General features: G+C 42.3%; 1 protein-coding gene across 1 annotated transcript in view; it reads left to right on the forward strand.

Moving 5' to 3' along the window:
• Positions 1–18,423, forward strand: part of ABCB10 (ATP binding cassette subfamily B member 10) — a 690,016-nt gene extending 671,593 nt beyond the window's left edge. The window contains exon 12 of the mRNA XM_044076125.1: positions 17,977–18,423. Coding sequence (XP_043932060.1) covers positions 17,977–18,235 — 259 coding nt within the window. The 3' untranslated portion in view covers positions 18,236–18,423. The remainder of the gene's footprint in view (positions 1–17,976) is intronic.
• The last annotated feature ends 3,570 nt before the right edge of the window (positions 18,424–21,993 follow it).

A 21,993-nucleotide genomic window follows, 5' to 3' on the forward strand; every position in this document is an offset into this window, starting at 1 on the left:
GCAGCAGCTTCTGCCCATGCTGGGCAAGAAGGCGTGGCTTGTGACTTTAGACCTTAAAGAGGCATACCTGCATGTCCCAATCAGACATTCATGCAGAATATACCTCAGATTTATAGCTGGCTCAATGCACTACCAATTCTCTGCACTGCCCTTTGGCTTATCTACTGCGCCCAGGGTCTTCACAAAATGTCTGGCACCAGTAATTGCATTTTGCAGACAGAGGAATAATACAAATTTATCCTTACTTGGACGATTGCCTTATTCAAGCAGAGAGCAAAGACATTCTACTACAGCATCTGGCGTTTGTAAAAAGATTACTAACATGCCTAGGGTACACAGTAAATGAAAATAAATCAAAACTAGTACCCTCACAAGAGATAATATTCCTGGGTACAAGCTTAAATACAACTGCCCAGATGGCTTATCTCACGCCAGACAAAGACAACTGACTACTTATTTCAAAATGTTGGCAACAAAAGACCCAGTTACTGCCAGAAAAATTCTGCAGGCTTTGGGATTCATGGCATCCTGCGTACTGCTAATTCCATATGCAAGACTGCATATGAGGAAACTACAATGGTATCTAAAAAGTGTTTGAACTCAACATTGCCACAGCCTGCAAACAGTAATTACCCTCATTCCCTGCCTGCAACAGGAGTTTTGATGGTGGGCAGAGGCCCGTCACCACAACAAGGGGCAGCCTGACATTAACAACAGATGCATCAGATTATGGCTGGGAGGCCCATAAGGCAAGAAGATGTATTCAGGGCACATGGGCCGCAAGCCAAATGCATCTACATATCAATCAAAAAGAGATGCTAGCTGTTCAAAATGCCCTGACAGCCTTCAAGGATCTACTTCATCCAGGACAACTATTGATAAAGACAGACAATACTACAGTCATATGGTACATAAACAAGCAGGGAGGCACACATTCCTACCCCCTCTGCAGACTAGCCATGACTTTGTGGGACACAGCATTGACTTACCGAGTACATCTGCAAGCACAATACCTGCCAGGAAGGATAAATTCTCTGGCAGACGAACTAAGCAGAAACCTAATGGATCCCCACGAGTGGAAATTGGATCCACAAGTCCTCAACATGATAACAAGGAAATGGGGATGCCGGGACATAGACCTCTTTGCTTCGTCTCACAACTGCCAACTGCAAAAATTCTGCACAAGGACTTATCACAAGCTAGCATGGAAAGTGGACGCTCTAGCTTTCAGCTGGAAAAACTTAACAGTATATGCCTTTCTCCCACTGCCGCTCCTCCCCAAGGTACTCCTAAAGGTCAGACAAGAGAAGCCAAAAATTATACTGATTACCCCAGACTGGCCCCGCCAGCACTGGTACCCAATCCTAATGAGCTTGTCTCAATGCCCAGCCTGGACATTGCCTCAAATTCCTCACTTACTGACTCAACAAAACAGTCAGATCCTCCACCTTAAACCTGGCAGCATGGCGGATAATGTAACCATTCAAAAGACGCCTCTGTCTAAAGGAGGGATGGATGTTATTTTGGAGGCCAGGAGGCCTAGTACCAGCAAATCTTATGCAAAAAAATGGAAGAGATTCTGTGTTTGGAACCAGGAACAAGGAATTGACACAATTGTACCAAATAGTCCTCAGATTTTACAATACTTAACTGAGATGCTGGACAAAGGCCTATCCTTTTTCTTTTAAGATTCATGCCTCTGCCATTTCAGCTCACTACAATACAAAACCACCTGTATTCTCTCATGCATTACTAAGGCAGTACCAAAAACATAAGACCCCCAAGGAGAACACCAATACCTGCATTGGACCTAAATTATGTCTTGGAAAAACTCGCACTGCCTCCTTTTGAACCAGCCTCTACAGCTGATATAAAATTCTTATCTTGGAAAACAGCTTTGCTCCTAGCAATAACCTCTGCAAGACGAGTCTCAGAGTTACAGGCAGTCATGGCTGTGGAACCCTTTATCATTTTCCATCAGGACAGGGTTTCTCCGAGGACAAACCCAACATTTATGCCTAAGGTAGTGTCCAGTGTGGCCCTGAATCAAACAATTAATTTGCCTACCTTTTATCCAAACCCACAGAATAAGGGTGAGAGACTTCTGCATTCTTTGGACTCTTTGGACATTCACAGGCAGCTACGTTTCTACTTGGACAGAACCAAAGCTTTCTGAAAAACTGAACAACTTCTAGTGGCATATGCTGCAGGATCACAAGGAAAGGCTATCTCAAAGCAGATTATTTCAAAATGGATAGGCCACTGCATTCGTTTCTGCTATTCACAGCATGGCAAATCAGTGCCTAAGGACATTAGGCCACATTCAACCAGAGCAGCAGCCACTTCAGCAGCCTTCCTCAGAGGAGTACCAACCAGACATCTTGGAGGCTGCAACTTGGAGTTCGATGCACACTTTTACAAAGCACTATCACTTACCTCTCTACTCTAAATCTATAGCAGGCTTTGCCACTGCAGTTCTGCAGGGCCTCATAGCCTCTCCTAATCCTTTTTAGCCACAGCCGCCCAACCATAGCTTTGGGATTCAACCCAATTGTAATGACTGCAACAGTGAAACACTATGAACATAGTACAGTTGTGTACCTACCATAAATGTAGATGTTCGAGTGTATTCACTGTTGCAGTCCAGGTTACCCACCCACCATCCCCCTTTCCTTTGCTGGGTCTAATCTGTACTTCTCTATTCTATACAACCTATGTGGTGTATTTGCTTGTAGATGAAGGTAGAGTTTTACTTTACTGCATGCATGTTTATGGGCATAAATTAGCCTACCCTTTTGGGGGCACCTGACATCTGGGGCAAGAAAAACTGAAGAAAATGGCTTTGGCTGCATCTTTTATACCCCTAATATACTGATGTCAGGGAGGAGGCGACAGCAACCGACACCGGACCAGGACTTTGGAATTCAGGCCGACTGCGGGTAGCCTGCCAGCAGGATAACCCAATTGTAATGACTGCAACAGTGAATACAGTTGAACATCTACATTTATGGTAGGTACACAACTGTACTTTCTTAAACTATTTAGTAAAATGCAATAGGAATGTAGGAGGTTGCATTTTAAAAGTTTTTTGATACACTTTATATGTTTCTGAAGCACTTTAATTGCTCAGGATGCACTTTAGATTTGGAACACAGTAAAAGTGGATGGTGACCATTTCTCCAGTTGTTCAGTGGTTTTTTTTTCTTTCTTTGCTGAGTTGGTTCATGGAGTGGTGTTTTTGGAGTTTTCTGACAGTATGTCAGTTACTGGAGCTTCGGTTGGTGGAGATGTATCCAATTCCATGTCCAATTCAGTAACTACCTTTCTTTCCTGTACAGAAATGTGGAGAGAAAGGGATGAGAAGGTGGCTGCTTCTGATTTGTGGTCTTGTAATGGACTGGGGGACCAGCAGGCAACCAGGTATGAGAGACTAGATCGTTTGCTTGTAAAGGAGAGGTGTCTTTGTATTATGATACCCGGTTGCTGGAGAAATATATCAGCCTGAATTTAACCCCTCTGGGTTTAAGGGTGGACAAACTTCCAGCTTCTAAATTTTCTGAAGCTGATTTATTTGAGGAGTGGAAGAATATCTCTGTACAGTGTACTTTAGGGTGGCTTAAAGTGCTCGTCAAACGTAACAGTAGACTGCATGAACAAGTAAGAAATTCAATTTTGGAGCTGCAGGACGACCTTAAGGGGGAAAGTACAAGTGCCGTATTTAATAATAAAATGAAGGACATTCATTTGAGAGTGGGCAAAGCTAAGGCTGAAATACTTGAAAGGAAATGCAGTAAACTGGAGAGAGATGATCGTGATTATAGGAACAACCTCATCTTTCAGTGGCAGAGAAAACCTAGGCAGGAGCAGGTCCACCTTAAAAAAATACAGCTATGAGGTCTCGGAGTTCGCGAGAGTCATCCTTTTCATCCACTGAAGCAAGCAGCAGCATCGATAGCAGGAAACGTGTTTCATTTGAGGAATTGAGTGAAGGAGGTGTCCAGCAGGGCAAGCAGAGCAGTGGTCAGAGAGTGAGGCCACAACAATCGAAAAGCAAGTGCAACCGGAGGTGGCAGAACAGGAAGAAATGAAGAAAATCAGAGAATTGGACATTTTGGACTTAGCATTACTAATGATGTTGTCACATGTAATGAGGAGCATAACGACCGGTATGTCTTGAATAATGTAAATAGTTCACATTCAGTGAGTCAAAGTGAAATGTTAAATATTATTAATCTGTCAGATTTGCAGTTAGATGATAACATGTATAGTTTACTTTTGAAAGGAATGAAATTTGTGCCAACATATTTTCCAGCCTTGGCAGACATAATGTTAGAAATATGTGCTTTTTGTCGCAAACTACATTTAAAGGCATTTTTTCTAAATCAGATTCAGAAAATGCAAATGGTAATGTAATGTGCAGCACTGATGAGGATGAGGAACCATTGCTAGATTTGTCACTGCATGAAAATGAGTTATTGGATATTTTTGCTTATGAACAACAGCCTGAAGGTAACAGGGACAGTGTTGTGGATGGTTTTTCATATTACACTGGCTATGGAAAATTTAGTATTCTAAAGGTTTCTTATGTTAGCACTTTTTATACACCTAGAACGGTCTCGGCCATGATAAATTTTGAGAAGGTGTTATACAAACAGTTAAAAGCTGAATGCAAGAAGTTTTATGATGGTTATAAGCCCCATAACTTGAAAAAGCATGAACAGAATGCATTAAGGCAGTTAAGCTTGAATAAAGATTGTTTCTGCACAAGCAGATAGGGGGGGGGGGGGTAATTGGGTAATAATGTCTAGAGTGAACTACAACAATATGGTGAAGGAATTGTTGCAGGAAGTTGGTGTTTATGAACAGGTGCAGTCAAATGTTCTGGATGCATGTAATGACTTGTTGCTGGAATTACTTGAAAAGGGAGAGAGACTGGGATTTTTTTCCACCACTGATGTGAAAAAAGTTACATGTAAAATATCCTAGAATGGCTAAGTTTTATGCCTTTCCCAAGGTACACAAGGACTTAACAAATCCCCCTGGGAGACCCATAGTGTCAAGGGTGGGGGGGATATCTCCAGAATATTGGCATTTTTCTGGATGCACAGTTGAAAGAGCATTTGAAGCGAGTCCCTTCACACATTAGAAATGGTAAAGAGCTCACAGACACTTTGGGAGGTACTGAGTGGCAAGAGGATTTTTTCTGGGCAACTGTTGATGTTAAGTCCTTGTATACCAATATTTTTCATCGGTGGGTTCTGGAAGCAGTAGCCAGACTATTGGGGGAAGGTCCCAGAACAAGTTATATTTTACAGCTGTTGGAGTTTGCACTGACATACAATGTATTTAGTTTTGAGGACAATGTTTTTCTACAGAGAACAGGAACTGCTATGGCGGCATCTTTTGCCCCATCTTATGCCATAATTTATATGTTTTTTTTGAGGAGAGCTGTGTTTATAGGAATACATATTTTTTGGAAAATCTTCGAAGTCTGGGGATGTATCAGATGAAAGCGCTAAACCTTGTTCTATAGAGCTCTGTGCATGGAATTTTATTAGTGACATTTTATTGTGAAAAAATCATTGGATAAAAATCTCTTGGAATATCTTCTCTGTTCGAGTCCGAGGATCTGGTTTTGCTGTTTGGTGTTACTAGTCGAGTGCACTTGGTTATATTTCACCTTACTTAAGACAGAGGTGGTAAGTTTCACAGCCCCCACGCTAAAGGATAAGAGTGTCCAAGATGCAGGAACCTTTACAAATGCACTCTTTGAGCACCTACAAGGATGCATGGATCATGCCATCCCTAGCAAAACCAAGACTCACTCCCCTAACAGAAGGAAACCAGTCTGGTGGACCCCTGCCATAAACAGGCTATACAACAGAAGGAGGAAACTAGTTCAGAAAAAAGCAAATCCCAAGAAGGAAAGACATCCCTGATCAGTATCAGTAAGAAACTAAGGTCCCTCATTAAATCATCCAAGGCTAACTTCGAAAGAAAAATAGCCAAGGATTCGAAAGATAACCACAAAGCCTTCTTTAGCTATGTCAAGAATCTAAGTGGCCACTTGCAGGTATGCTAGGAGCTAGTGCAAAATAAAATAGCACAAAATATACTGAACCTACTGATATTGCCAACATCCTGGCAGACAGATTCAGTGCAAACTTCACCCCCCTCTCACCCCCAAAAGGGCCCACAACAATACCGGAAAAGTGTAGTGTCCCAGAAATCACAGACGCACAGGTAAAAACAGCCCTTTCAAAAGCCAAAAGCACAGCATCAATGGGGCCAGATGGTGTCCCAGGCTGCGTCTTGCATGAAGTTCAGAACTAACTTAACCCCCCACCTAAACACACTGTTCAACCTCAGCCTCTCCACGGGCTACGTGCCCATAGAATGGCGCACAGCAATGGTTATTCTGCTCCACAAAGGAGGGGCCACAACTGACCCTGGTAACTATCGCCCCATAAGCCTGATTAGCCTGGTCTGCAAGGCTATGGAGCGCATCATCATGGAACTCATTAACAAAGACATTGGGAACCTCCAAACACTTGACCCAACCCAGTTCGGCTTTGTTAAGGGCAGATCATGCCTACTAAACCTGGTTGACTTCTTCGAGACAGTCACCAAGGCCATAGATGAGGAGAAGGTGGTTCACACCGCCTTCCTTGACCTCACCAAGGCTTTTGACACTATTCCCCACTTGGGAATTATAGAAAAACTCACCAGCCTGAACATAAACCCCTATGTCACGAGATGGGTTGCCAACTGGCTTACAGACAGAACTCACACTGTAAGAATAGCAGGCTCCAGATCCGAGACTAAACCAGTTAGAGTGGTGTCCCACAAGGCTCAGTCCTCAGACCCCTACTATTTGGCATATACTTCTCAAAAGTACACGCAAACAGAGGAGGACTATGGCTAACCAAGTTCGCCGATGACTGCAAACTGGGAGCCATAATTGGCTCTCCGGCTGACACGGACATTCTCCAAAAGGGCCTTACTGAGACGGACACCTGGTGTCAAAGTCATGGTCTCAAGCTAAATGCCAAAAAATTAATAGTTTGGGGAAAAACAAAACACCCATGAATTACCACATAGGTGGCAGCCCCCTTAATACAGAAGAGGTAATAAGAGAACTGGGGACCCAGGTAGACCGTAATCTCTCCTTTGACAATCATATTGCTAAAGTAGTTAGGAAATCCTTCTATGTAGCCCATCTAATTACTAAAGGGTTCACATCTAGAAATAAAGAAGTTATAGTGCCCCTCTACTCGTCACTCATCAGACCTATCATAGAGTACAATGCCCCATTTGGGATGTACCTCACAAGACACTTCCAGCAGCTGGAAAGACCACAAAAGTACCTCACCAAGAGGATTACTGGCTTCAAACATATGTCCTATGCAGCCCGACTGGAAAAACTCCGGCTGTACTCAGTGACATATCGATTACTCAGAGATGATCTCTGCCTGACTTACAAAGCCATGTCCAACTCAGAACAGATGGACATGCTCAACCTAAAGAAATCCAAGTCACTGCGAGCCACTCGCTCTAGTGAGCTAAACCTTGCCACAACAATAAGTAGAACATGCTGGAGGGATAGATTCCTGTCACAGAAGACTCCCCATGCTTTGGAACAAAATTCCTAACTACATTAGGCAGAGCCCCTCACTAACGCTCTTCAAGAGAAACCTTGATGAGTGGATGGGTAACAGAAAATACACCCCTGATATCACTTCATTGGTTCTTCTTGACAGAGGCTCAGGTAATTAATCAATGGGGTGGCAAAAGCTGACACACTCTGGCTAGGTTTATAAATGCCCTCGGGCAGATAGCCTAGTACTTACCTATGAATCTGTGCACTGTACAGCATTTATATATTTGCTTTGTTGTGTGTCCTTTATCTGTCTGCACTCTTTGTTTCTCAGGGTAGTTCAGTAGCTAGTTTCAGGTGGGGGTTGACTTTTCCTTCTTTTGAGCCAGCCCACCTTTGGTGTTCGCTATTAGCCAACACCCCTGTTTTATCTGGTAGCCTGAGGTGCATTCTCTCTCTCTAGTACTTCTATTCAAAGACTTGCATTTCTCTAAATTTGTGCAGAGATGATCTAGCAGACCTAATTTCCTTGGTGGCTTTGGAATTGCCCACCTCAGTCCTCCCAGTCCCATCTCATTTGACCACTCATCTGAGTGCAGTGAGATCATTTGATTAGGACTACCCCCCTTGCTTCTTTGACTTTGGACACTCATTCCTGTCCTGTCTCATCAGCTCAGTTTACTGAGTATAGAGAGAGCATTTGGGAAGGCCTACCCCCTTAGTTCCTTAATCTTGTACAATCTTCTGTTTCTTCCCTCTTCACTCAAAAAGCATAAAAAAAGAAAAATAATTACATTTTATTCAGCTGCTTTTACTGTCATTGTGTTCTTTGTACTTTATTACCTTATGTTTACTGTGTGCTCTTAAGTGTTCAAGTGCTTTTATTCTGCTGCACTTATTACTGCTTGTTAGTAGCCTGATTAAATTTATCTGTTATTCTAGCATCTTAGTTTTGGTTTTAGCACTTGTGCTTCAGGCCAGTTACTTTACAATTAACAAGCTTCTTGTTTGTCACTTTTGTGGACAAACCCTTATCAAAACCCTCTCTCCATAAGTCCGCCCAGGCATTCAGAACACTATGTCTAGGCAATTCCCATCAGTTTCTCATGCTAACCTGGTCGACATGGGCATACTGAGACAGTGTAGCAACTGCCTCATGTTTATGGAGAGCCCTCTCCTCCTCACATGTAATTCTTCTACTTGCGATAAGTGCATGTACATCAGTTACATGGAGTCCATGCTCTCTAACGCCACAGTCAGTATTCCTGACAGAGGAGATTGCCAGCACAAACACCACACCATGCATATCACATAGCCAAGCACAATGTACACACACCTATGCAGAGGTCCTCAGTAAATACTTATCTAAAAACACTCCACACACAACACCAAATACATCACACAAAGCAGACAACACACCCATGTCTCACAAACACAGCTCATAAGGGAAAACAATAAACCATCACAGCCCACAAGACATAATAATAAACCAAACATACTAGTCATTGGTGACTCAATTGTGAGACACACCGATGTACCCTCACCGGGCTCAACAAGGAGAAGGTCATGGTTAGTTATCTGTCTGGTGCCAGAATTTGCCATATCACTCACGCACTTAAGTCTGTCCACAAGTACAAGTACAGCTCTGTCATTGTCCATGTTGGTGTGAATGACTTGAGACATACTTCCCTGGACTACATGAAAAGAGACATGATTGAGGTGTCAGAGTATGTGTTCCAGACAGGTATGACCCTAACCAGCATCCTGCCTTCACCAAGAATTATACCACAGTACCAACAAAAAATAATTGACTTCAACAGTTGGCTTAGTTTCTGGTGTCATTCCTTGGGGATCCAATATCTGTCTGCCTGGCATGACATGGTCAACAGACCACGATGCTTTGGCAGAGATGGCCTCCACATGTCACCACTGGGTTTCCAGATCCTGGCCAAGGCTCTCACCTCCCCCATTGTGCCTTGTTTAGGCAATGTCCCAAAGACAAATCCTCCAACATACAAGATCTGTCAAAAAGCAAATTGAAGGTTATGCTGCTTAATCCTTAGAGCCTTAACCTGAAAATGCACTCACTGGAAGCTCTCCTTGCACTGGAAGATGCCGATGTCTGTGCAGTCACAAAAACTTGGTTCACGGCTGCAGAGAGCACCCCTGCCTTACCAAGCTATACCTCATTCCACACATTGCAACCCTAAATGAGGTCAGGAAGACTAAGGGTGGTGGAGTTTCTGTCTTCATTAAGGACAGGCACACCTCCAGACTGCTTTGCCAGCATAACACACTGGAACTACTCAAGGTGCAACTGACAGTTGGCAAGACACCCATCCAAGTTTTAGCCAGCTATAGACCCCCTCCATGACTCAGGACACTCGCTTCTCTTACTTGGATCCATCAAGGTATCCCCTAACAACCCTGATCCTTGATGACTTCAACTACCCCACCTTAGACTGGGTGAACTATTCCAGCACTAATGCACTCGCGCAACGATTCCTTGACTTCATCAATTCTAATGTACAAGACCAGCTCGTCTCATCCCCCACAAGAGGAGATAACATTCTGGACTTAGTTCTCACCAACATGGGTGAATGCTGCACCACTCCCATTGTATGTTCTTCCCTGGTGAGATCGGATCATTGGACTCTGTCTCATTCAAAGTTTCTATCCCATCCAACCCACCCCCAACCATAAATGATGGTATCTGTAGCTTCACACCACCGCCTCCCTCAGAGGATGCAGACAACTATGCTGAACAGTACACCAATGCAGTATACAAGCACCTGTACAACTGCATAGACTCAGCCATACCCAATAGAACTAAAACCTGCTCCTCGAGGAAACACAAGCTTGTTTGGTGGACATCCTCTTTCAACAGGTTTTACAACAAAAGGAAGAAATTGTTGTCCAAGGGTAAAATGGAACTTATTCCAAATTGGAAAAACTCCCTCCTTAGCCTCAACAAGCAAATTAGATCACTAGTGAAAGCCTTCAAAGCCAATTATGAATTGAAACTAGCCTTGGAAACAAAGGGAAGTCACAAAGCCTTCTTCAGTTACATCAGGAAGTTCCATGGCAAAGACCAGATTCTGTTCCAAATTAGTACTTAACAGTGTCACTTACACCAATCCCTTTGACTTGGCCAACCTGCTAGCAGATAGGTTCAGCACAAACTTCACCCACTGGCTCCCACCAAAGATCCTTTCAACATCGCCAATACTTGTCCCACAGCTCACATCTCCATAGATCAAGTGCTAAAGGCCCTATCCACGGGAAAGAGCACAGCTTCCATGGGACCCAATAGTAATCCAGGCTGTATTCAGCACCATCTCCAGCAAGAATTGGCTTCACCATTGAGCACCCTATTCAGTGACCGCCTTAGTACGGGCTTCATTCCAGCAGAGTGGAGAACTGCCATTGTCATCCCCTTGCACAAAGGTAGTGCCACTACTGACCCTGGAAACTATTGCCCCAAATTCACCATCGTAACGGGTACAAGCAAGCAAAATCTGAGGGTAAAGGCTACTCAATGCTAGAAGTCTAAACCTCAAAATGCACTCACTGGAGGCACTCCTTAAAATGGAGAACATCGACATCTGTGCAGTGGCAGAGACCTGGTTCAAGACTGCAGAGAGCACCCCTGCATTACTAGGCTATAATTCATACCACACCTTTCGGCCACCTAACCTGGACTGAAACACTAAAGGCGGAGGCATGTCCATATTCATTAAGGATATCCACACCTCCAGGCTAGTTGCATAATGCATCCGAGATTATCCAAGTGCAACTGACTCTGGGCAAGACCGCAATCCAAATTGTAGCTCACTACCAATCCCCCACCATGCCCCAGGATTCCCACTCCTCATTTCTTGATGATGTAGAAAATATTAGGGTACAACCTAACACCCTAATAATGGGCAATTTCAACTACCCCACCATTAACTGGGAAAACTACTCATGTACCAACTCCCTTGCTCAACATTTTCTGGCATTCATAAATTCCAATGCCTTGGATCACCTTATCCACACCCCCACCAGGGGCAGCAATATTCTAGACCTGGTCATTACCAACATGGATGACCGGTGTTCCACACCAGAGGTCAATTCCTCGTTTGTCAGATCCAACCACAATCACCCTAGACATCCACATCCCACCCCCACCCCCCATTAGGGAAACCACAGTAAAAATTTCTCCAAAGCCAACTTCACGCTTCTTAAGACAGACGTGACAAACTTCACGACACCCATGCAGATGGACAATAGAGGTACGACTGTTGAATCCTACACAAATGCACTTTATAAGCAGTTACACGAGTGCATGGATCATGCTATCCTTAACAGAACCAAGATGCTATCCTCCAAAAAAAGAAGCCAATCTGGTGGTCACCTGCCATAAACAAACTCTACAACAGAAGAAAGAAACTGTTGCAAAAAAGAGTAAAATCCCACGATTGGAGGAACTGTCTGGTTAGCCTCAGTGAGAAGCTGAGATCCCTCATAAAATTCTCCAAAGCTAGTTACGAAAACAAAATCGCCACTGATTCTAAAGACAACCACAAAACATTCTATAGCTATGTCAAGAATCTCAATGGCAACACTTAGATCTGCTCTGAGTTACAACACAATGGCACTAAATATACAGAACCAACTGATATTGCCAACATCCTGGCAGATAGGTTCAGTGCTAACTTTACCTCCCTCTCACCCCTAAAGGGCCCATCTCTATACCGGAAGAATGCAAAGTTCCTGTAATCATGGCTGCACAGGTAAAAACCACACTCTCCAAAGCGAAGAACACAGCATCCATGGGACCTGACAACATCCCAGGGCTGCATTCTACATGAACTACAGAATGAACTGGCACCCCACCTAAGTACCATGCTCAGTCATAGCCTCACCTTAGGCTTTGTGCCCACTGAATGGCGCACGCAACAGTTATCCCACTCCACAAAGGGGGAGCCACCACGGACCCTGGGAACTACCACCCCATTAGCCTGACGAGCCTGGTCTGCAAGGCCATGGAACATATCATCATGGAACTTATAAAGAAAGACATTGGTAATCTCCAAACTCCGGACCCCACCCAGTTCGGGTTTGTAAAAGGCAGATCATGTCTCCTAAACCTGATAGACGACTTTGAAGTAGTCACCAAAGCCGTAGACAATGGTAAGGTGGTTTACACAGGCTATCTAGATCTCGCCAAGGCTTTCGACACCATCCCCCACTCTGGAATTATAGATAAACTCACTAAACTAGGTATAAATCCGTATGTCACAAGATGGGTTGCCAACTGGCTCACTGACGGAACCCACACTGTGAAAGTAGCAGACTCCAAATCTGACTTCAGACCAGTGACAAGTGGAGTACCACAGGGTTCAGTCCTGCGTCCTCTCTTGTTTGGTATGTACTTCTCTGAAGTACAGGCTAACACAGAAGGTCCTTGGCTAATGAAGTTCACAGATTATTGCAAACTATGAGCCATAATCGAAACTCCTAACGATGTGGACATCCTACAAAAGGGCCTCATTGAGACAGATGCCATGGTGTCAAAGCCATGGCCTCAAGCACAGTGCCAAAAAGTGCATTGTCATCCCCTTTGGTAAAAACTCTGTACCCATGAACTACCACATAGGCGGTAGTCTACTTAACACTGAAAGTATGATAAGAGACCTTGGGGCATAGGTGGACAGTAGTCTCTCCTTTGATAATCACATTGCCACAGTAGTCAGGAAATCCTTCTACGTGGCACACCTCATCACAAAAGGTTTCTCATCCAGGAAAAAATAGGTCATTGCTCCCCTCTACTCATCACTCATTAGAAACGCCCCTTTTGGTATGTACCTCACAAGACATCTACAACAACTGGAAAGGCCACAGAAGTACCTCACAAAGAGGATTACCAGCCTCAAATTGATGCTCTATGCAGACCGTCTCAAAAAACTCAAGCTTTACTCCATCACATATCACCTACTCTTAGAGTCTGTACAAAGCTATGTCAAACCCAGAGCTGTTAGACATGCTCCATTTAAAGAAATCCCAATCCCTCTGAGCTACACGCTCTAGAGACCTAAACCTTGTCACGACAATAAATAGAACATGCTGGAGGGATAGATTCCTGTCCCAAAGACTTCACATGCTCTGAAACAAACTACCTAGCTATATCGTACAAAGCTCATCATTAGCACTATTCAAGAAAAATCTTGATGATTGGATAGAAAATAGGAAATTCACCCCGCGGATCACTTCTGTGGCTCTGCTCGACAGGGGCACAGGAAAATAATTTTCTTGGGTGGCGAAAGCCAGGGTACCTTTTTGGCTAGGCTTATGTAGTCCCTAGGACCAATAGCCTAGTTACCTACCTATGACTCTATGAACCTATTAGCTTGACAAGTCTGATCTGTAAAGCCATGGAGCATATTACTATGGATCTCATAAACAAGGACATAGGCAATCTCCAAGCACCTGACCCCACCCAGTTCAGATTTGTCAAGGGCAGATTTTGTCTGTTGAACCTGGTTGACTTCTTTGAGACTGTCACCAAGGCCCTGAATGAGGGAAACTCAGTGCATTCAGCTTACCTTGACTTGGCAAAGGACTTTGACACAATCCCCCACTCTGGCATCATCAAAAAACTAACACAACTTGGTGTGTAAATCCCTATCACATCAGGTGGGTGGCCAACTAGCTCACCAATAGGACCCTCAAAGTCAAAATAGGCACATCCACCTCCGATAGCAGACCTGTCACTAGTGGAGTTCCCCAAGGATTTATCCTGGGACCCCTAGTGTTTGGCATCTACTTCTCAGAGGTCCAGGCAAAAACAAAAGACCTGTGACTGACCAGGCTTGCAAATGACTGTAAGTTAGGTGCTGTCATTGACTCCCCAAATTATGGTAACATACTGCAAGAGGGTCTTGCAGCAACTAATGACTGGTGCCAAAATCATGACCTGAAGCTAAACCAAAGAAAATGTATCATCATGCTATTCATCAAAAACATGGCCCCTACTGATTACTTCATCAGTGGGAACCTCCTATGCACCCAACCTGTGGTGAGAAACCTGGGCACTTGGGTAGATAACCTCACATTCGACCATCATGTAGCGTCAGTGGTTAGAAAAGCCTTTTATTTGGTTCATCTCACAAGTAAAGGGATTGCATCCTGAAAAAAGGAGGTTATTGCATCTCTAAACTCCTCCCTCATTAGACCAATAATTGAGTATAATGCCCTGTTTGGTATGTGATTGCTTAAGGGTAATGTGTGTCTCATCTACAAGGCAATCTTGGACCCTGCCGTACTAGAGATGCTTCATATCCCTAAGTCTAACTCCTCATGCATTACCCGCTCAAAAGGGCTGAATCTAATATATGACATCAACAAAACCTGCTGTAGAGACAGTTTTGTCTCCCAGAGGCTGCCCCTTCTCTGGAATAGACTTCCCATACATGTCGAGCAGAGCACCTCGCTGACCTCTTCAAGCACAGCCATGATGAGTGGATGGGAAACCACAAATTTGTCCCAGGAGTTCCACCTGTGTCCCTCATTGACAGGGGCGACAGATGCTGGCTGAGGTTTCTTTTTGGAGGTAAACTCTTGGCTAGGCTTGGGAGGGCCCCAAGGCCATTAGCCTAGTAATCTGCTATGATCCTATATCAATCAATGTAATGTACATATACAGTGTAATGAGAACTGAAGAGTCTGTGTTCAAGCCATTGATTGTATAATTTAGAGCCTTCAGTGTGCAAGTAAAGGGTGTAAGGTTTCCAAGGATTTAATTAATTCAAATCTCTGTGGCATCTACATCTTGCATATTGAGTGTTAAGTGTTATTTAAGTTTAATTTGAAAACCCAGAAAGTTCTGCTTGGTTCTGGTTTCTTTTGCAAAAAGAATTCAGCAAGATGGAGCAGCTTCAGAGAACTCTGCAGTGAGGCCAAAAGAAGGCCTTTGTAAAGGTTAGGATGCTTTGTTCCTGAGATCTCATTAAGCAGCTGCAGTTTCTGTTAATATAGCTGTTAGCATAGAGGGTTAAGGCCATGACTTCTTACTAAACTGCTTCCTGTAAATTCCTTCACCCTGCATGTTCCTACTACGTTGAACCTGAGCAAGTCACTTAACTAAACAGTGTTTTTCATTCGACACTGGAGGGGAAACTTTTATCCATTGGGATTACCCATTTAATAAATAAGATCCTGGCTAGTGAAGAGTAGCAATCCAAGCTGATCATTTTAAAGGTCAACAAGGCTAACAGGAGTGTAGCTTGTACCCCCTAATGGTAACTACATAGCCTTGTGAAGTAAATTAACAATAACATTCCTTGGTATCAACTAGAAATGAAAAACAGAAATTTTCAGTTACAGTTTGAATTTTGTATACATTTTAGAATGAGTTGAGATATTAGTAATGGATGGTCAGATTAATAGGGGCAGAAAGGAAAATTAGCCTTTAATGCTTTTCTAGCTTCATGTGTACGAAGCCTAAAAGGGAGTCTAGAGCTTTGAATGTGTGTGACAAGAGGGTTTACTTCTGTGCCACATTGGAGCTTAATTTAGTTACGGAGACATGAATTTAAAATAATTAAAGAAGTCTTTCTGTATGCCTGGGTTTAGTGACCATCATATCTTGAAACTTACTGGCAGTTGTGTGTGTGGGGAGAATCTGTGTTTGTCAAGGATATTATCACCTCATCACTGATTCTCTGTCTGTCTACACTTGACCTCCTGTTTGTCAAAATAATGCTAAGTAAGTATAAGTACCGCTTCATAGGTTAGTATAGAACACCACGTTATGCCTGTTTTGGTCATGATAGTTATCGTAGCGCCTAAGCTGAAATCCCCATCAAATCCAACACCTTTATACCAGGAGTTTTGGCAGTGCAGGTTCTCCTTCAGTCTTAACTAGAGATGTACCCCAGGTGACTTAGTTAATGCCCAGCTCCATCTGAGGGCCTGGCCAAGAACTTACTAGAATTTAATTCTCCTGGCCTTGCTGTTTTTTTTTTTCTGTCTGTATTCTTAGCTGGGAGCTTGATGCTGCTAAGAAAATGTCCACTCAGGCCTATAAGAAGAAATCGGTTCTTATTTTGCCAAAGTTACCTTATTCAGATGCTTTTGTGCTGTGGCCTTATTTTTCCCGTGGAGTTTTCTGAGCAGTCTTCTGACCATTGTTTACAGGTATCATGCAAGACTCAGCCCTTCCTCTTACTGGTCAAGTCACTCCTTTAGGAATACTGCTTTTCCATCCTCAATTGTAGAACTCCTACCACTAGGGGAGCTGGAATTCATCTTTCATGGTTGATGGAGTTGCCTAGCCATCCTTGGGGGCCTGCCGGTTCAGTGGTATAGGAATTCATCTTTGGGTAAATATCCTTTTTAGTGTCTCTTCCTCTCTGTGATGGATCCTGGAGACTCAAGCAGACAAGTGTGGAGACTTTCTTCAACCCTTTTCTGGAGTAATTTTCCTCCACCCCAGTTCCACATCCCTTCACAAAGTGGGCTTGCTTGTCTCTGAACCAGTTCTTTCATTGGTTTCGCCCCAGCAATAAGTGAGACATAGAAGAGAGATAACCCTTGCCATTCTGGAGATAGAGCATCTGTTCTGGTTCCTAGAGTCTGTAGTTAGGGAATGAAGGGCTCACAGTTGCCTTATAGTTGCTTCTTAGCAATTTGACATTTGTGTTTTCATCCATTATTGAGCAGTTCTACCTACTGATTTTGCTGCTGTCAAAGCCTGCTCCTGTCTGGATTAGCTGGCACCAGGATTTATGTTTCAGGTGCAGGTGCTCTGACTGTTAGGTTGGTGGTACCTCTTCAAGCAAAATACTCACAACTGAGACTCTGGGAATTAGGCTTCTTTTGGCAAGAATGTTTCTAGGATTTAGATTTCTGAGCTGTCTTCTAATGTTGACTTTCAGCTCCTTCCACCTTAGTGACTTACTGTTTGGGAATCAACCTAACCATATGATCCATCAAGGAAATTCCTTGATATTAAAAATTAATAAGTACATTCTTAACCATATCAGTTGATGCTGTCTAGTATTTAGATGGCATATTGGCAGGCACATGGAATGAGTGCACATATGGCATGGCAGGTGTATGCCTGTCCCAAGGTACAGCAACTTACAAGAAAAAGATGCTGAATTCTAATTAGCAGAGAAGATGAACACAACCATAGGTGGGTCCTTTTGTTGATAAGCTAATGCAGTAAGAACCTTTATGCTATGCTTCTGATGTGAAGCTTTATAAAATTTGTGTGTGTTTCTAAAAAGCTGTTAATTTTTGGGTGAGCAGCAGGTGCAAACCATACGTATGCTGTTTTCAACTTTGTTGTATTATTGTCTATATTATTGATTTTGTATTTTTTTCTTACTCAGTGCTTTGGATGCCGAAAATGAGTATCTGGTACAAGAAGCTCTGGATCGCCTAATGGAGGGGAGAACAGTACTGATAATAGCCCATCGCCTGTCTACCATCCAGAATGCAGATGCTGTTGCTGTCCTTGACCAAGGCATGATAGTTGAATGTGGAAAACATGAAGACTTGCTTGTTAATCCCAATGGGCTATTTAGAAAACTTGTGGAAAAGCAAGCCTTTTTACAAAATACCCACAAGTTTGCATTTCATGGGGCTTGATTTGTGAGAATGCACAAGAACTATGTAAATTATCTACAGTAATAGAAATTTGCCTTTTGACAGTAGAGACAATATAATCTGTTGCAGATGAAATGAGATGTGTATGTGTGCATAAATTTTTATATGCAGAGTATTAACTATTTTTAAATGCAAATAGCTATTAAAAACAAAGTAAAAAGAACAAAAACCCGGAAAGCTTTAGTGTTTTTTTTTCCATGCTTAAAATATGTTTTTGAACCATCTCATGGTTTTGTTTTCTTTGTCCATACTCTGAAACAGCACCTTGCTAATTACAGTTTTTTGAAAACAAAACAAAACACTATTTTCATTGAGCACAATATTTGTTAAAGTTCTTAATACTACATAGGTTTGGAAAGTAGTGATATTTCTTTCTTTTTTTCAGTAGTCCTAACTTTTGAAATTCTAACACTCAGTGACTGGCGCTTCCACAGCAGTAAACAGCTTTGTTGGCTATAGTGGTATTTATGACCACCAGATTGTATTCAGTTACTCATTATTGCTAACTCCAAACAGACACTTTTTTTTTTCAAGTTAGTCTTCATTAACTCAGCAGTGCTGCCAAAGTCTTTTAGAAGTGAATTTGTTTGTATGTTCTGTTCTCACTAGCAATGGACTAATGTTTTATTTTTATTTCAGTCTTGGAAAAAGTACATCTGTTTGAGTCACTTTCCTTAAGCATGTTTGACTTAATGTGTGGCTGTGGTGGAACCCTTTCCCCTCTACATCAATAAGCTGTCAGTCATGAACCCAGGATGCTATAGATCTAATGCTTTGGGGCAGGGTCATCTATTTTGTTTTTTAGTGACAAGGTTCCTGTATAAATAACATCAAGATTTCCTTTTAAACCACACAATAAAGTAGCATGTATAGACAGGTTAGTCTTTGCTACTACCTGTTGTACCCATAGCCAGAAAGATTACTGCTTCAGATGTAGACAACTGTTAATTGATCTCCCCTATATGCAGGTGCCATAACTGCTACCACAGCAATGTTTCATCTTTTGACCCTTGATATACACAAAATCCAGGCAGAATTGGCATTCCATAATATCACAAACACACTCCATTCTACAAGTCTGAAACATAGAGTAGGGTGAAGCAGGCAGCCACCCCAGGTACAAGGTGCTATAGGGCTCAATCAGCAGTTGCTGATGGGACTTATTGTAGTACCAGTATTCAGATATTCAGAAATGATTGAAAGTACTGTGAGTGGTTGGACTATAACTGTAGCAAATCTCATGGTACTTGCCTATCATCGCAACCAGATTTCTAACCTGGTATAATTCATAATGTTATTGCGGAACGGGTTTATCTGAAAGTGAAAAGGGCTGTGTAAACACCAATTTAGTATTGTATCACATTGGTTCTGAAACAGGAGCAGGAATAACAGCAAAATTCCTCTTCCTGTGTAGTGTCCTTTAGCATTCACACAATGAAAAGTAAAATGAACTTGGCTGCTGCTACAGATAACAGCGTTAATGTAAAATGTATGTCATTAGTTACTGACTTCAGTCCTCAGATCATCCTGCTGATTTTCTAGAAAGTCACATTTTATGAGGGCTACACCAAGGTATGTGGCAAAAACCTGGACATTGTGTGAAAATGTGGACAGTTGGCAGGTATGTATAGGTGCAATGGCAGTGAGACAGAAGTGGGAATTATGTACAGTGGAGCAATCAGTTGCAGTGGGAAGAGAAGCAGCAGTTATCTACAAGAGCCCGTTTAATGTCTGATTGCGGTAATATGATCAGTACATGTAACAATAAAAACGGACATTACCAGTTATACCTTTTACATTACCTTTCTGCCGTAACTGAAGGGAAGCTTTGGGAATTAAGTAACAATGACAAACATCCCTGTCAACATCTTAGTACAACAAATCTGGCGAAAACCTAAAATGACAACAGCCTTAAAAATATGGGTACATTTTAAATACTTATACACTTAGAAATGGACACAATAACATTAAATAATTTTGTCACCATGTGAATGGCATAATGAATATTTCATGAGTGACTTGATCGCAACCTGGTCGCAATAATACAATGTAACTCAGCGTATTCACTCCCAGAAGTACAGGGACAACTTGCTTGTTTTTCCTGAAGTAAAGCTATGTAATAGTATACTGGACAGAAATTACGTGTTGATTTCAGTCTTAGTAAGTTTAAATGATAGAAAATGTTTTCAAACAGCGATAACATTATGAATTATACCAGGTTAGAAATCTGGTTGTGATAATACAGAAGTACCCAAATCACTTGCTACAATGCACATTTGCATTTCTAGCAAGTGGTTTGTTGCAGTTTAAAGCAGGTTTTTATTTTTTACTCCTCATCTTAAAAGTACGGGAGAATGGACCTTGCACCTTAGTAAAGGAGTGCCATATTGAGGAGAATTTAATACAGGAACACCAAATGAACAGAGTGGATTTTTTTTGAAGGGCACCAGTTTGGGGACAGCATCAAGCATTAGATAAACAAGTAATGGCTCTGCTACAGCATGGTTTAAAAACTTACAGTAATTTAGCAAGGGTTTTACCAAGAAATATTGTCAAGCCACCATAAAGACAGCAACACAGCAGGGAAATAGAGGGAGAAAGGGTTTTCCTTCCTGTACTTGAATGTCCATTGCTTGTTTTTATTTTGCAATAGCTTAATTGTGTGCTGTTTCCTCATGTTTTCTTGCTGACTACAAATTATGGTGGTGTGTTTGCTGTATATGTAATTGTTTTGCTGTCTGTGAGACTGCAGCATCTCAGGGAAAGAATAAGCACTTTTTCTAATGTTTTTTCTTATTGCCTTTTTTTGAGTTGTAGTGAAGTAAGATTCAGAATAATAAAGCAAGCACTAAGAGTGTGAGGTGTTCAGCCCAGCTTGCCCTCTACTTTGCAGGTGTAGTAATTTGTACGTTATGAACAGATTTGATTACTGCTGCACTGATCCTTTATGTAATTTCAAAGGCAATTTTTGTGTAGTTATTAAATATTTTTTACTTACACTAAGATGATTGAGGAGACTTAGATTTGGGAGGTAGCTAGTGCTGCAATAAGTGCCTCACACAACTGCACTATATTATTCCCTTCATTTCTTGCTCTGCACTTGGCATTATTTTGCAGAATACCATGCTATGTGTTTGTCACTGTACGTGGCCTATCTAAATTTATTTGAAGAACTGCTATAGCAAAACCCCTTTATAGCCTGTCCATCCTATAATATTCAGTTTAAACATGAATGGATGGCCCTGTCACTGTTTCATAGATTTGATTTTTTTTTCCTTAGTGGCTTTTTGGTCCCTATACCCCCATTTTGGCTGATTTATTCCCTTGCCCTCTATCATCCCGAGAGACTGAAAGGTGGGAGATGAGAGTCAGAGATCATGGTCATCATCCAGCGAGTGTCGTCTTTTTTTTTTTTTTTTTTTTTGAATGCTGCACACATTACCCCATTTGGCATATTGTGCTAGTCCATTACAAGTGTATACTTTAACGTAACAGAGTTCCAGCTAGAGTAAGTCCACTCCTTTGTAGATTCATGCACCCCATTATCCTAAGTGCTGCAATCTCAGGCTGTCCCCCAAATGAAGCTGTTGTGGCAGAAAACCTCACCATGCTTCACCCCACCCCCCAAATAAGCAATCCAGTGTCACTGTCCTCCCATCCCCTTCAGTGCATAGCTCACTAATTGATGCCTGCTTATCTGAGATATTCTCAGGACCAAACCATCTACTCCATGGTGCCAG

Source organism: Protopterus annectens, chromosome 1.part1, assembly GCF_019279795.1.
Source record: "Protopterus annectens isolate FY-2018-M chromosome 1.part1, PAN1.0, whole genome shotgun sequence".
NCBI classification, from domain to species: domain Eukaryota; kingdom Metazoa; phylum Chordata; order Ceratodontiformes; family Protopteridae; genus Protopterus; species Protopterus annectens.